This window comes from Microtus oregoni, unplaced genomic scaffold (genome assembly GCF_018167655.1).
Source record: "Microtus oregoni isolate MIOR12 unplaced genomic scaffold, Mior012 000013F_ref0000133, whole genome shotgun sequence".
Lineage (NCBI taxonomy): Eukaryota > Metazoa > Chordata > Mammalia > Rodentia > Cricetidae > Microtus > Microtus oregoni.
The window spans coordinates 23,281,758-23,295,997 of record NW_024543072.1 but is presented as its reverse complement, the minus strand read 5'-3'; the positions used below and the strand labels follow the sequence as shown (position 1 = coordinate 23,295,997).

The window sequence follows — 14,240 nt, the reverse complement described above, 5'->3', positions numbered from 1 at the left end:
GAGACATTCGGCAGGGGGCAGGGGGTGGGGACACCCAGGGAAGCTTCTGTTGTCTTCCTCTATGCTAACCAGAATGGTGATGGGCTGCTGCCGCCTTACTTCCGTTGTTATTGTTCTGAGGGGGTCTCAGTGTAGTCCAGGCTGGCCTCAAACTCAGTTTGTAGCCAAGGGTGACCTTAAACTCTGGATCCTTCCAAGCTTTGGGCTCTTCAGTGTCTACCACTGTGCCTGACTTCAAAATGTTGTGATAATAGGACGGTGAAGGATTCTTGTTAGGCTTGGCTGGCCTTGAACTCCTCTTCCTCCTCCCCTTCCTCCTCCTCCTCTTCATCCTCCTCATCCTCATCCTTGTCCTCCTCTTACTCCTCCTCCTCATCCTCCGTCTCCTCTTCATCTTCCTTCTCCTCCTCCTCCTCCTCATCCTCCTTCTTTTTCTCCTCCTCAGCCTCCAGCATTCTGAGATCTTAAGTTCAAGGCCAGCCTGAGCTACAGAGTGAAACTTTATCTCACAGTATTTTTTTTTTTGTTCTCTCAGTATATGTATGCACTTTTTTTCAAGTGAACACTAGGTTGCTGGAGCACTGACACCTCTGAAGCTGGACCCAAGTATTGGAAGCTTTAACTCTTTGCTTTGGTTTAGGGCCACCATGAAATATTGCAGAACCAGATTTGTTCAGAGGGTCCTTTAACTCAAGAGATGAAGATGGTTTCTAGTGTTTTGCATCAGTGTGGGTCAAGGGTAAAATGCCAAGTCACAGTCTCTTCCAGATGAGGCTGAGGTGGACCACTGGCCTGGCCCCTCCACAGCTTTTCCTTTCCTTCATAGCTTGTGCTGTTCGTGAATGGTCTAAACACCAACACACCCTCTTTTGTTTTCTTCTTTCAGAGAGTGGGTTAACCGAGCTCCGTCCATTCATTTCCTGAGAGTGTTAATTTGCCTGAGGCTGCTAATGAGAGATCCATGTTATCAGGTTAGTTGGAAAAAGTAAGACTGCTCTTCTTCACTTGTAACGAAAAATAAAATAATCAAATGAAAAACCCGGTGGGCTTTTCTTCGAGATGGAGTATGTTAATGTCTCCTTCACAAGTCAGAACCTTCCAGAGGTGGCACACAGCTCACCTGCTGTTTGAAAAGATGAGGAAGAAGTGTTTTTCAGGCTGGTACATCTGCATATTTATACTTAATCTGTCAGGTTCAGTGCCTGAGTTCTGGTCTCTGTGTTCACTGCTACCAAACCTTTGAAGCCAATGTGAGTTCAAGGAGGAGCACGGGAGTCTACACCCTGAAGCATGTTTAGGCCGTGATGCTCACTAGGACAAAGTCATCAGTCACAAGAGGGAAGCTCACCATGTGACTCCAGAGATACCCATGGGACAGCAGGGCTGTAGCCTGTTAGCTGCCAAGATCCTATCGCTTCTCAGCTCTCAGCTGGTAACTCTGAGCCCAAGGGGCATAGGTCCTCCCTTCTGTTGGTCTCGGAGGAGAGACCCCTTTTTATCACTAGTTACTTGGATGTGTTGCCCCTGCTTTATAGCCTCTTGCCTTTTACTGTGCACAGGGATCAGCATGGTTCTCATAGCTATAGATTCTTGTTCACTAGGTGGAAAATGAGGTTCCTGATTCTACCTTTCTTTTTAAAGATACATTTCTATTTATGTGCCTGTGCCTGTTCTAAGTATGTGTTATATGTCTTCCTGTGCCCACTAGAAGGCTAGACGAAGGTGCTTGGATCTCTGGAATTGAAACTGCAGGTGGTTGTGAGCCACCTTGATGTGGGCGCTGGGAACCAAGCCTGGGTCCTCTGCAAGAGCTGCAAGTGCTCTTAACCACTGAGCCCTCTCTCCAAGCCCAGCTCTGCATTTCCAATACACTTCCAGGGAATGTCGAGGCTGCTCAGCTCTACGGTAGGGCCATAGTTTTCCTTGAATAAGGGCTTAGTGCTTTCACAGTGAGACTTTAAAGAATGGCCTACCCAAGGAATCTGTCCCAAAGCTTCCTAGCCTGGCTTGGAGGCAGGGAGGGAGCTGCAGAGTTTTCCAAGTTGACTGTTTCTGAAGGACCTAGAGGTGTTTCTGGCCAGTAGGTCTGTGGGCAGACAAGGACAGCACCAGTTCCTCAGTAACAGGGAATCTGCTGGCTGGGCTGACACACGGTGAGAGGCCTCATGGCTGCTTCTGTTCAATTGCGTTAATATTTCAAGCATGCCTTCTATTTGTATAGACTGGTTTTCTTTTTCATTTTTCTTCCAAAAGATCTTGTTTTATGCTGAGCCCTTCCAAACTCCTGGGGAGTTCACACCACCCCGGTTCTTATGGTAGACTGAGTTTCATTGGTAGATTCTTACTCAAGCCAGAATCTTTGCTTTCATTGCCCCAAACATCAACTTGCCCAAACTTAGCACTAAAACAAAACGTGCCTTCTCTTCCCTGTAGTTTTCTGGGGCTCTTGGTCACTGCAGATCTTCTGTTGGGAGGCTCCACACCTTTCCTTACACACACTCTAAACCAGCTTTGTGTTGTTACTGCCACTGTGACCCTGAGCATGTGCTGGCGGGGCAACCTCCAAAGGGAGTTCTGTCCTGCTGGTCCAGGGTCCTGTCAGTTACGATGTGGAACTGGGTCTACCATGCTTTCCAGAGTCGCCTTCTGCTAAGCTATGTGAGCTGTGTATGTAAGGGGAAGCATGTGTGTGGCTTTTCCTGCCAGGTCCAGGGTGTACTGACTGCTCCCCTTCATCAATGCTAGCCCCAGTTTTCCTCTCTGATAAATCTTAGTTCGGATGAAAACACTGGATGCAGAATATTAAAGAGTATTCAAGGAGGAACAGCCTGTTCTCAGGCTCACAAGACATCAGCAAAAGATGATCCCTTTTTTGCTGAGAAAATTGGTGACAATGTCTCTGCTTTTAGCGTATGGCCTTTGTTTATGTTATCTTTGATTGATTGGCAGAAGGTAGATTACACTCCTCTTTAAAGCAAAGAACGCAGTGACTACTTCACGGTATTGTGATCCATACTATGCTAGCGTCCCTGGCTGACAGTCTTTCCATAGAAGGGGATTCTCCCTGAGCCTCTGCCCCCGGCTGGCCTCCTGAACAGAAGAGCGTGTGCTCTGCCAGTTGCGTAATGCTTCGAGTTGCCAAGAATTCTTGGCTAAAGTCACAAGGCCATGCCGGGGATTACTACCACGGACTTGGGCAAATGTCAGCGAGCCCTTACCATCATTGCACTTTGCCCTTCTCTTGGCAAGTCAGTATGAGGGTCCAGAGCGCAGCTCTAAGCCAGCCCCACTCTTCATGCCTGGTCCTCCTGCCTGTGTCCTCAGAACACCACGTCATGAGTTTTACAGAGGCCACGCCGGTGGGAACATCCTTCTCTCCTCTTTGTTATTTGAAATATTTGGATTATTGTGCAGCTGTCCTTCCTTCTTTCAGAAGTAATGTCGCTTCTGCTGTCCAGGTTTTATTTCTCTTCCACATATCCTCTTTCTTATGCTACCTTTCCTTCTGTTTCCCTCTATAAAAATACATTTTTTATTTTGCTTTCATTCATTTTTTTCCTTTTTTTTTTCTGAATCAGATTTTTACTATTTAGGCCAGACTGGCCTCTAATTCAGAATCCTCCTGCCCGAAGTTCTGGAGCACCGGGCTTAGAGTCAAGGCCTCCCTTTCTGGGTCCAGGTCTCCTCACATTTATGATTGTATTTTCTCTTTTCCACTTTTAAAAATTTCATTTCTATGGATTTGCTGTGTATGTGGTGGGGACTTCTTTAGCAGAACACATATGGTAGTCAGTTGACAGCCTACGAGAAGGGTTTCTCTCCATCCACCATGTGAGTCTTTGGGATGGAGCGCAGGTCAGCAGGGGTGGCAGCAGGTACCTCATCTTGCCAGTGCCACACCTTGATGTCTTAAAGCATCAGTCTCGCTACCCAGTCTGCTCGCTTCTGTCATGTCTCTACACTGCAGAGCTCACACACTGAACTTAATGTACAGGTTTTGCATTGGAAGACAGTTAGCCAGCCAGCCATACGCTGCCAGGCCCCCTTCCTTGACTGACGTGGTTTATAGATTTGGCTGCTAACATTCTGAGGCCTAGGTAAATGTTTCATGGAGCCTTCTACCACCACAAAGGGAGGAAAGGTCAGAGAAGCCACTTTAAAAGATGTAGTGACTTGGGATTATTTGTGATTAGAGGATTTAAGTCAGATTGTAAGGCGAGGTGGAGTCCCCCACAGGATAAATGTTCACCTAAACTAATCATATGGATCTCTAACATTGCTTGTCAGAGGCGAGAGCAGAACTTAAAGGCCTCCAAGCTGTAGCTGCATTAGAAATGAAGAAAAAAGGTGGCGATAGGAGGGGCTCTTTTGATGTTTCTTGACCACTGGGTAGGAGGGGACAACAGCACCACATTGTCTTGTGACTCATGTTCCGAAGAGCCCGTCCTCTTACCCGGCACCCCAGTGCCATTTACCCCATCCTATTTTTAAATTTTGGCTTCTCCAAAATGTTCTCTTCCTCGTTGCCATTGTAGCCTGCAGCACTGAAGCTTGAGGTTTCTTGTCCATCTGTCATTTGCTGCTGCTGCTTCTTCTGGTCCACGATTTCATATTTTTAGCCTTGGGCATTTCCCAAGTCTAACTTCCTTCCTTCTTTCCTTCCTTCCTTTCTTCCTTCCTTTTTAAATGGTAGAAAGAAGTACAGAGCATGGGGAACGGGAGGCAGGCTGCAGTTATGACTGAATGTCTTTGTTTGTTTGTTTTTATGTTTTTTAAATCTCAACAAACACAATTTTATATTCATTAACAATTTATCTTAACCGTGAAATGACAAATGCTAAATATTCTGTGTTTATGTTAGAATGTGGAACTTGAAACAATAATAAATCATACAACTTAGTAATGGAGTCACGTGTAAAATATGTACCTCTTGTCCTCTCATATGCTCTATTGCCTCTATTTTATCAGGAAATACTCCATAAATTGGGTGGGATTGAAGACCTAGCTCAGGTAAGACTGCCTCTGTGGTAGCTGGTTGTACCTCTACATTCTGGGGTAAGTTCTGAGCAGTATTAAATATTAAATATTAAATACCACACTGGCCTTAGGCCAGCCTGAGTGGTAGCTGAGGGATGAGGATGCCTCCCCAGCTTGTCTTCCTAAGAAACGAAGGGGATTTGCTTGTCCTGGCTCAACTCATGAGCTGCTAATGCTCAAAGCAGCCACCAAACACATGGCTTTTGTCAGCTGCCTGCCAGGCAGAAGCAGATGGGGTGGATAACTGTGGCCTTAAGACATGACACTTTCAGGTGGGGAGCAACGGAAAAGACCTTGTTCTTGTTAATTGGCCTCGTTTACCCAGTCTGTTGAAATTTTTTTTTTTAAAAAAAAGGTGCTGTAAAAGGTTACGTTTTTTAAATTTGTAGCATTTTTAAATAAACTGAAAAAGCTTTCAGAATCAAATGTCTTTAGTTAGTGATGACAGGAAAGACCGTCATCGACATGATGTGCGTCGCCTGTCCAGCTCAATCACCACATGAAGAAGCATAAAACCATGATATTTTTCCCACATAAAATATCCGATCTTCATTAAGTCATCCTAAGTTGATGATAATGTAAGGAATGATCCTGATTTTAGGGTTTTTTTTTGGCATGGAAAAGAATATTATAGCAAGCTGTATTTATTAGCCTCCTGTCTTACCGTATCTTAAATGATGTTATGAGGAACGAGAGACAGGGGACTATATGAGCTGATCCATTAGCTACACAGCAAGTTGCACTTATAAAGAGAACAGAACACTTCCTGGGCATGTGATTGTTGGAACAGCCCAGTTTCACAAAACCTATGGTAAGACAGGTGATATTTATTTATTTATCTTTATTTTATTTTTTATATTTTTGGGCTAAGAAAGCTAGGCCAGCATCCCACCAAACTTCCTCCAAGCCTTTATGTTTATTTATTTACTTTTTTAACTTTGGGGATGGATCTCACTATGAAGCCCAGGCTGCTTCAAGCTTGCAGTCTTCTTGCCCCGGCCCCCCTCTAGCAGCTAAGTAGCAGGTATATACATACACACCCTGCTATTTCTTCTTTTGCTTGCTTATCCTTATACGAGCAATAATGTCACCATGTAGCCCAGGCTGAACTAGAACTCCTGAACCATCTGCTTCAGCCTCTTGAATGTCGAGATTACAGACAGACATGTATTACCATCCCAGCACACAAGTGGTTTCCCATGACCTCATACCCTGGACAGCTCCTTTTGAGTGATCCATAGGTCAAACCTAATGGAAATGCTATGGTTGAAATATGACCCCCCCCCAACACACACACACACGCACACGCACACGCACACGCACACACACACACTCTTGTGTTGATGCTGCGTGCCCAACCGATAGTGCTATGTGGGGGGTTAGTGGAGACCTTGAGAGGCAGGGACTAGCTGGAAGAACTAGGCCCCTGGCCTGCCATGGAAAGCTGCCTGCCTCTGCCCCCTTTCTGTCCTTCTCTTCGCTGCCATGCATTGAGCATCCTTTCTGTCTTTCCTCCTTCATGTTGTTTCTCTTGGTGTCTGTCACAGCTATGAAAACTGAGCATGGTCCAATTAACATTAAATCCTGGGAAGGTGATCCAGGCTCAGTTTTTATTTTTTTATTTTTATTTTTTACTTTTTTTGGTTTTTCGAGACAGGGTTTCTCTGTGGTATTGGAGCCTGTTCTGGAACTAGCTCTTGTAGACCAGGCTGGTCTCGAACTCACAGAGATCCACCTGCCTCTGCCTCCCAAGTGCTGGGATTAAAGGCGTGCGCCACCACCGCCCGGCCAGGCTCAGTTTTTAAAAAGAAGTTTCATTGGAGATTGACAGCACTAACTTGAACTTCTGTGTGTTGTAAAGGATCTCATTACGTATTTGTCACTCCTGATCTTGTGTTCCTTGTGGTTCTCTGAGCCTATTTCTTAGTTATTGACGGGAGGGAATGATCAGACATCTTACTTAATTCCTGTTACTAAGTTTTGTATGCATACTGGTTAAATGCAATTGGGGATATTATAAAATATTAATATATGATATAGTATGTTGTAAACATTTTCTGCGAAGTATCAGATATCTTACTTAATGCCTAAGTTTTGTTTGTATACTGGTTAAATGCAATTTGGGATATCATAAAATACTAATATATAATATAGTATGTCATAAACATTTACTGCCAGGAAAACCAAGAAATCAACTTATCACGTATACGTTACAGAAATCATACCATGAACTTACTCAATTACAAGTCATTTTGAATTTTGAGGGATTATTAGAATTTCTTCAATGTTTTGGGTGTTCGGGAAAAATTATGAAACGCTAAGCCCAGTATCCTGCCCGTGAGTGCACAGGGCCCAGTAGTGAGCAGTAATTGGTGACCTTCTTGCGCCATCTGGGGCTCATCTGAAGTCCTGCACTCTGTGTCTTGCATCCTTTCGGTGCCAGCCCCCTGACTGGCTTGTTGGGTTGGTCTTTCGAACAGTACATGGAGATTGTGGCCAGCGAGTACCTGGGCTACGCGGAGGAGCAGCACTGTGTGGACAAGCTGGTCAACATGACGTGTAAGCACTGTTGTCGGGGGCACAGCTAATTCTTTGGGCTTGCTGGGACCGGAGTGTGATGTTGGCAGCAGGAGAGAGGACACCAGCTGTTCTTACTGGTGTTTCATTCCCATGGTGTATGTGTTTGTGCCAACGGATGGATTCAGCAGCATAGGTCCCCATGTCTTCCTGTGGCAGCTCCTCCTTTGGCAAGCATTACCTGTTTCAGGAAAGAAGTCTTTCATACAAGCAACATCTGGTGAAGAGTTCTACCTTTCAATTTCTGTGAAAATGTCAGACTTCAGGGTTTTTTTTTTTCTGCCCCTAAAGTTTGGGTAATGATTATACCTATCTCAGAGCATCTGAACTATCCAGAGCCTGAAAAAGAAAACAAAATGAGAACCTCACCTGACCTGGGTGTGAGGCATCTTAGTCATTCACCTGGCTTCCTAGAGACGCTTGACCAGTTTCTCTTCCCACCTCGCCCCCTCCTTCCCCTCCACACCCACCCCTTCATCTTGCGGTCCCTGCATCCCCACCTCCCCCTTTCCCCTCTCTCCCCTCTTTCTTCCAGTCTCTTTAGGTGGGGCAGGTCACAGGCTTCCTGCTGCTCGGGGTGCCAGCTCGAGCCCTTTGTCTTTATGCAGACAAACTGGTTTCCTGTACTTGCCGGCTGGGTACACACTGGCTCTCATGTGTAGGGGAGATGCCAGGCCCTGGAAGTTACTATGAGGGCAGCTCTCCAGTGCAGGAACTTCCCACGTTTTGTGTCCTGACTGCCCTCCATTCTCTTTGTGATTTGGGTGGTTTATGAGCAGGGTCTACTAAGTCCATACCTTAAGTTTTTAAAAGGGTTCAGAAGTCTCTTAAACTTTACATACAAGGGGAGTTTGCTTTTGTGATATTTTCATATTGATAATGCTAGTTGGACTTAATGGCAGTTGCTAGAGATGAAACATCCAGTCCAGTCCTCTGTTGTTCCTTTTGTGGGTCTGCGCTTCCATTTTTCCTTTCTCTGCCTCCCCGAGCTTTCATGACCGCTGCCTCTTTTAATCTCTGGGTCTCCCTTTGAGTCAGTTCTTTCTTTAACAGATATTTTCCAGAAGCTCGCTGCTGTGAAAGAGCAAAGAGAATGGGTCACTGCCAGCGGAGCCCACAAGGTGAGTGGGCCCCAAAGAGCTAGTTCGTGAGTCCACATGGCCTGTGGCATCACTGAACATACCCAAGTCTCAAGCCCCATGGCCAAGATGCGCATCCTTATAGGTCATAACCTGTTCACCCAGCCTAAAATGATGATACGAACATAAGGAATAAATAACTCGCGCAGGGTATGGAGGTTCTGTTTTTCAGTTCCATTTAATGCCAACTGAGTGCATTACTTTAATGTTGTAAACAGAATGGAGTTTCTGTTGATTATTTGCAAATAAACAACGAAAGCCATCAAATAAAAGACATATGTTTACATAAAAACAAAGCCCACCTGTCTTGTAGGGTTTTATTAGTTAGAACTATATGGAATCCCCGTTGTCTGTAAGCCAGAGATAATTGGATATAGCAGTTTCATGTGACGTAGTCTCATAAGGTGGTGTAGTGTTATAAACATATGGATCAGCAGCACACACATGTACGCATGCACGCACACATGCACATGTGCACCTTAAAATAAATGGGTGCAGGTTTAATTGTAACAGACTATGTTTATCCCACTATTTAGCAGGCAGCTGTGTAGAGCAGATCTCAGCAACCTGTTGAGTCTCCCCATCCAGGAAGCCACTGTGCACATCAGAGCATGGTCTCCTAGAATCTGTTAATGTGCACTACTTATGGTCTGCGGCGGGGGGGGGGGGGGGTGTGGTGTGGTGGGAATTTAGGTGACACAGAGCAGTTTTTACTTCAACAGACAGTGATTTCACTGATGTTGCTTAAGATCTGACAAAAAAAAAATAACATGAAGTTATTACATTGACTCAGCAAAAACTTTGAAAGTTCTGTTTCTGGGATTGAAGTTTGGGAAACACATCAGGCGACAGTGGGGATGAGGAAGGACTTGGAAAAAGACCATACCTTTAATGGAAGGACACATAAAAAGTATCCTCATGACAGAAGCAAAACTCCATCCCTTCAGTCATGGCGCAGACTGCAGCTCTGATGGGAGCATGCTTGGCTAGAACGTTTGGAGGGATGGGGGTCTGTGCTCTGAAAACTCAGGCAGAGGAGAGTTTACACCAGTGAGGATTCAGGGAATGCACTATTCTAAGGAAAGCCATGAGGTATTAAACAAGTTAATCCAAGTTAGGAAAAAAGTTGTTTTACGGTGATTCTCAACCTGTGGGTCCCAACCCCCTTTGGGGGAGGGTCAGATAACTCTTTCACAGGGGTCGAATATCAGATAGCTTGCATATCAGATATTTACAGCACGATTCATAACAGAAACAAAATTATAGTTATAGAGTAGCAATGAAATAATCTTATGATTGGGGTTACCACCACATGAGGAGCCATATTAAAGGGTCACAGCATTAGGAAGGTTGAGAATCACTGGTTTATGAAGACATTCAATACCACTTTAATGTGTAACATTAGGAAGAAAACAAACAAGTTATTATAAAATCATATATGCATTTTCTACCTATATTAATACCTATATTAATTAATAAAGAAAAGAATCCTGGAAAAATAGCAAAAGGTCAGTGCCCGTGATCTTTGGGAACAGTGCACCTTTCAAGCTCCTGGGACCATCGTAATTGTGTTTTCTCTTCCCTTTCAGACACTAGTGAATTTACTCGGTGCCCGAGACACTAATGTCCTGTTGGGTACTCTTCTGGCATTGGCTAGCTTAGCAGAGAGGTAAGTGCATCTTAGGGCAGTCCTTAGTGTGCTGCTGCAGAGGCAGAGCTGGGAGAGACGAAAACACACAGACGGATCTGTTGCCTGCTCCGTTACAGTCCGGAGTGGGCGGCACAAGGGAGACCATGTATAGTGAGGAGTCGCCTGGTTAGAAAGCACGCATTGAAATGGAAGTTAGGAAGGAAGGTTTCCTTTGCTGACCTGTGGCGGGGCATCCCACTTGCTCTCAGGCTCCATCTGCTGTTCGAGGAGACATGGTTGATGGCTGCCCTTCCTTTGGCCTTTAGAATAACCACATTCATATGCCAGTTTAATCTCCCAGACCTTCCTTTTTCTCACCTCTACATCCCTTGTAATACATAGGACATTTTCAATGCTAAAATTTGGTTTTGAAAACCTGTCCTTCCATAGTGTCATTATCTTAAATGAAAGAGCTGTAAATGTACTTTTTTGCCATTATGTTTTGGGGGACAGTCTGCGAATCCTTGTTTCTCTGTGCTCTCAATCTCACAACTCCTCACAAGGTATCTAAGTTACTTTTCTATTGCTGTGATAGAAGAAATAATTGATTTGGGCCTTCCAGTTTCAGAGGGTGCATCCGTGACCATTACTGCAGGGAGCATGGAAGCAGGCAGGCAGGCAGGCGTGGTGCTGGAGCGATAGGCAAGAGCTTGTGTCTTGAGACACAACCATGGGGGGGAGAGAGTTAAATGAAGATTGCCTGAGTTTTTTGAAACCTTAAAAGCAGTCCCCAGTGACAAGCAGCATCTCCTAATCTTTCCCAAACAGCTCCACCAATTGTTCAAACCTATGTGCCTGGAAAGGGGGGACATTCTTGAAGCACCACACAAACTAACCTGAGCACCAGAATAAGAAAATGTGGCTGTAGTAGAATACGTTTTAGTAACTACTAATAATTTTGCATTTGTAGTCCAGAGTGCAGGGAGAAGATCAGTGAACTCAACATAGTAGAAAATCTCTTGATGATTCTGCATGAATATGACTTACTCTCCAAAAGGTAGGGTCTCATCCTCATGAAAATTCTTCCGCAATGGAACTTGGAACTTGTAGTAATTTAAATCTGTGGTCTCCGGCCATGGTCACTCAAAATTGGCTCCAGAATGATGTTGCAGATTCATTCTCTCTCTCTTTCCTTCTCCCTTTCCCTCTCCCCCTTTCTCTCTTAAAAGCTTTTTTATTTGTGGTAAAAATCATTTTTATTTGTCATCTGTATTATTAATTGAATATCGTGAATCATCTTGGCAGTTCTTTTTTGTTTAAGACAAAAAGAAGACGCCAGGAGAAAGGAACGTAGAATCTAATCTTATTATTTTGTGATTGCATCGTTATTATTTTTGTGGTTGCATTTGTCTAAATAAAAAGTTCCAGGGGAGGAACTTTAAGTTGCTCTCTCTCTTTAGTGATTTTAGATTAATGTGTGGAATAAGCAAAGTGGCTAAAAGCCGCTGTGTTTAAGGCGAGGGAGATGCGATGCTGATGGAGTCGCGCTGTGATCGTGTTATAACTCACAACAGAGTCTGCAATGAAAAGGACTCCTTTCTGCTTGCGCTTTGCATTGCTCTAGAACAGGATTCTGTAAGGTGCTTGTTATGTGTGTTTAGGTATGTAAATCGGCATCGTTTGGAATTAGACCCCAATTTTCTGAAAAGCTAAGAGTCAAGAAATCCTAAGCGATGGAGATCAGATACTTGCAGGGATTTTTTTTTTTTTAATTTCTTTGCAAAACTGTCTTAACACGGTGTTGCATGAGTGTTGGTATAGACAGGAGTCTCTGCTTTCAGACTTGATGACTTGAGCTGACTCAAGAGACAAGGTTAAGTAAGATCCTACCATAGTTGAACGAGATCAGAGTATCATCCAGTGTGAGAAAAGGGGCAGGCAGGGAGAACTGCCCAGGTCCTTGTGGGACTCTGGTGCCCTGGAAGATGCAGCCAACAGGCTCAGTCCAGAATAGAAATTCCTGATCAGAGTGAAGGGAGATAGGAGAAAATACCTTGGCAAAGGCTGTGTGCTGCATCACAGATGCAGACACTGGGTATCTGAGACAAATGCCCTGGCAGATGCAGCTGGGACAAAGGAGACAAAGTATCAGAAACTAGAACAGTTAACAAAAAGTCAAAAATGTAGCTGATTCTGACCAGTTCTTTCTCTACATCTGGACCTTCCCTGAGCCCTCCCCAGTCCCTGTCACCCACACAAAGCTCTCTTGCTTTTCATATTTTACAGATGAGGTAACATAGCATGTTTATCTGGGTTTTTAGGATGGGTTTTGCATGGTAAGACGGTGTGGATTTTCATATGAACGTTACAGGAATTCCCAGAAAGGCTTTAAATACAACCATATCTGTATTCTGATCGCACACGTGGAAGCCAGGCAGGAGTGGGATGCAGCCCAGACTGAGATGCTCTTAGAATAAAGAGAGAATGTTTCGCGCAGAGAGTTTGAGAATCTGAAGCGTGGTGCTCACCAAAGAAGATGCTTTCTTTTTGTTGTTGTTTGAGATGGATTGATAAGCAGCCCTTTCTGGGCTGGACTTGTTCTTGCCATGATCCTTGTCTGTCTCATTAAGTGCTGGAATTGCAGGCTTGGCCCGCCATTCTTCATAGAACATGTGTTCTTAACATCAGAGCTGGGGGCGGGGGGCAGGGGCGGGGCAGAGGAGGCTCGAGAGGGAGAGGAGGACGAAGAAATCCTCCTGGAGTGGAATTGCAGAGCAGTGTGGGAATGTGAACCCTGGCGGGTGTTTCGGAGAAAGAGGGCACAAGCAAACACTCTCTCCAGAATGGGACAGACATGGAACTAGCCTTCAGAACGTGAGCTTCATTAGGAGAGAGGGCTGCATAACCACTAGCCGTGGTCTGGCTTTGAGGATGAAGAACATTAAAGGGGGCAGTACATCATACCAGACAGAGGCAGTATGACGTCGTGAGGTGGGACAGCATTGTAGGCATTATCAGCTTAAAGTGTAGGAGAGGTAACCACCATGGATGCATGGTGTGTGAGTGGGGGTAAAAGGGGAGACAGAGAGACAGAGATAGAGATAGAGAGACAGACAGACAGAGAGAGAGAGAGAGAGCGAGAGGAGGAGGAGGAGGAGCCTTGCCTTTACAACTTACCCCCAGGGTATAGGGAGCTTGTCTGTAGCTAAAGGCAGTTAGAGGATGTAAAATCACTCTTAGGACATGAGGATAGTAGGACATACGGACACAAGCAGCAGGGAGCTGCTCAAGACAGATCACAGGGGAGGTGGATCAGCTCTTAAAGTGGCAGGCCACGATCTAACAGAGAGGCGATTGGCAGAGGGTCCTCACTCATGGGCAAGGCTCACAGAGTGGAAGAACAGTGGCTCCAGTAATAGATTCTGTGCCCTGGTGGAGGTTCTAGTCACACGAAGCCACGGCTGCAGGACTGGTGTCCTTCTCCCCCTTCCCCCCCATCACACCAGGCTGACGGCGGAGCTCCTGCGCCTGCTCTGTGCCGAGCCCCAGGTGAAGGAGCAGGTGAAGCTGTACGAGGGCATCCCCATCCTACTCAGTCTGCTCCACTCGGACCACCTCAAGCTGCTGTGGAGCGTCGTCTGGATTCTGGTGCAGGTGTGTGAGGACCCGGAGACCAGCGTGGAAATCCGGATCTGGGGTGGCATCAAGCAACTCCTTCACATTTTACGAGGGTAAGAGGGGGCGCTTGGAGCTTAAGGATTAGTGGAGTATCCGAGTAGCTCTTTGCTTGTTTGTTCTGTTGTGTTTTGAGACAGGGTCTCTCTAAGTAGGCCTGACTGCCCTGGTACTCACAATGT

The 14,240-nt window shown here is 45.3% G+C and overlaps 1 protein-coding gene across 3 annotated transcripts in view; it reads left to right on the top strand.

The window, feature by feature from the left end:
* Nek10 (NIMA related kinase 10) overlaps positions 1–14,240 on the top strand; it is a 179,942-nt gene that overhangs the window by 28,482 nt on the left and 137,220 nt on the right. For all 3 annotated transcript variants that reach the window (XM_041663105.1, XM_041663107.1, XM_041663106.1), the window contains 7 exons: positions 887–971; positions 4,969–5,010; positions 7,518–7,596; positions 8,668–8,735; positions 10,343–10,422; positions 11,354–11,440; positions 13,890–14,114. In XM_041663105.1, coding sequence (XP_041519039.1) covers positions 887–971; positions 4,969–5,010; positions 7,518–7,596; positions 8,668–8,735; positions 10,343–10,422; positions 11,354–11,440; positions 13,890–14,114 — 666 coding nt within the window. The remainder of the gene's footprint in view (positions 1–886; positions 972–4,968; positions 5,011–7,517; positions 7,597–8,667; positions 8,736–10,342; positions 10,423–11,353; positions 11,441–13,889; positions 14,115–14,240) is intronic.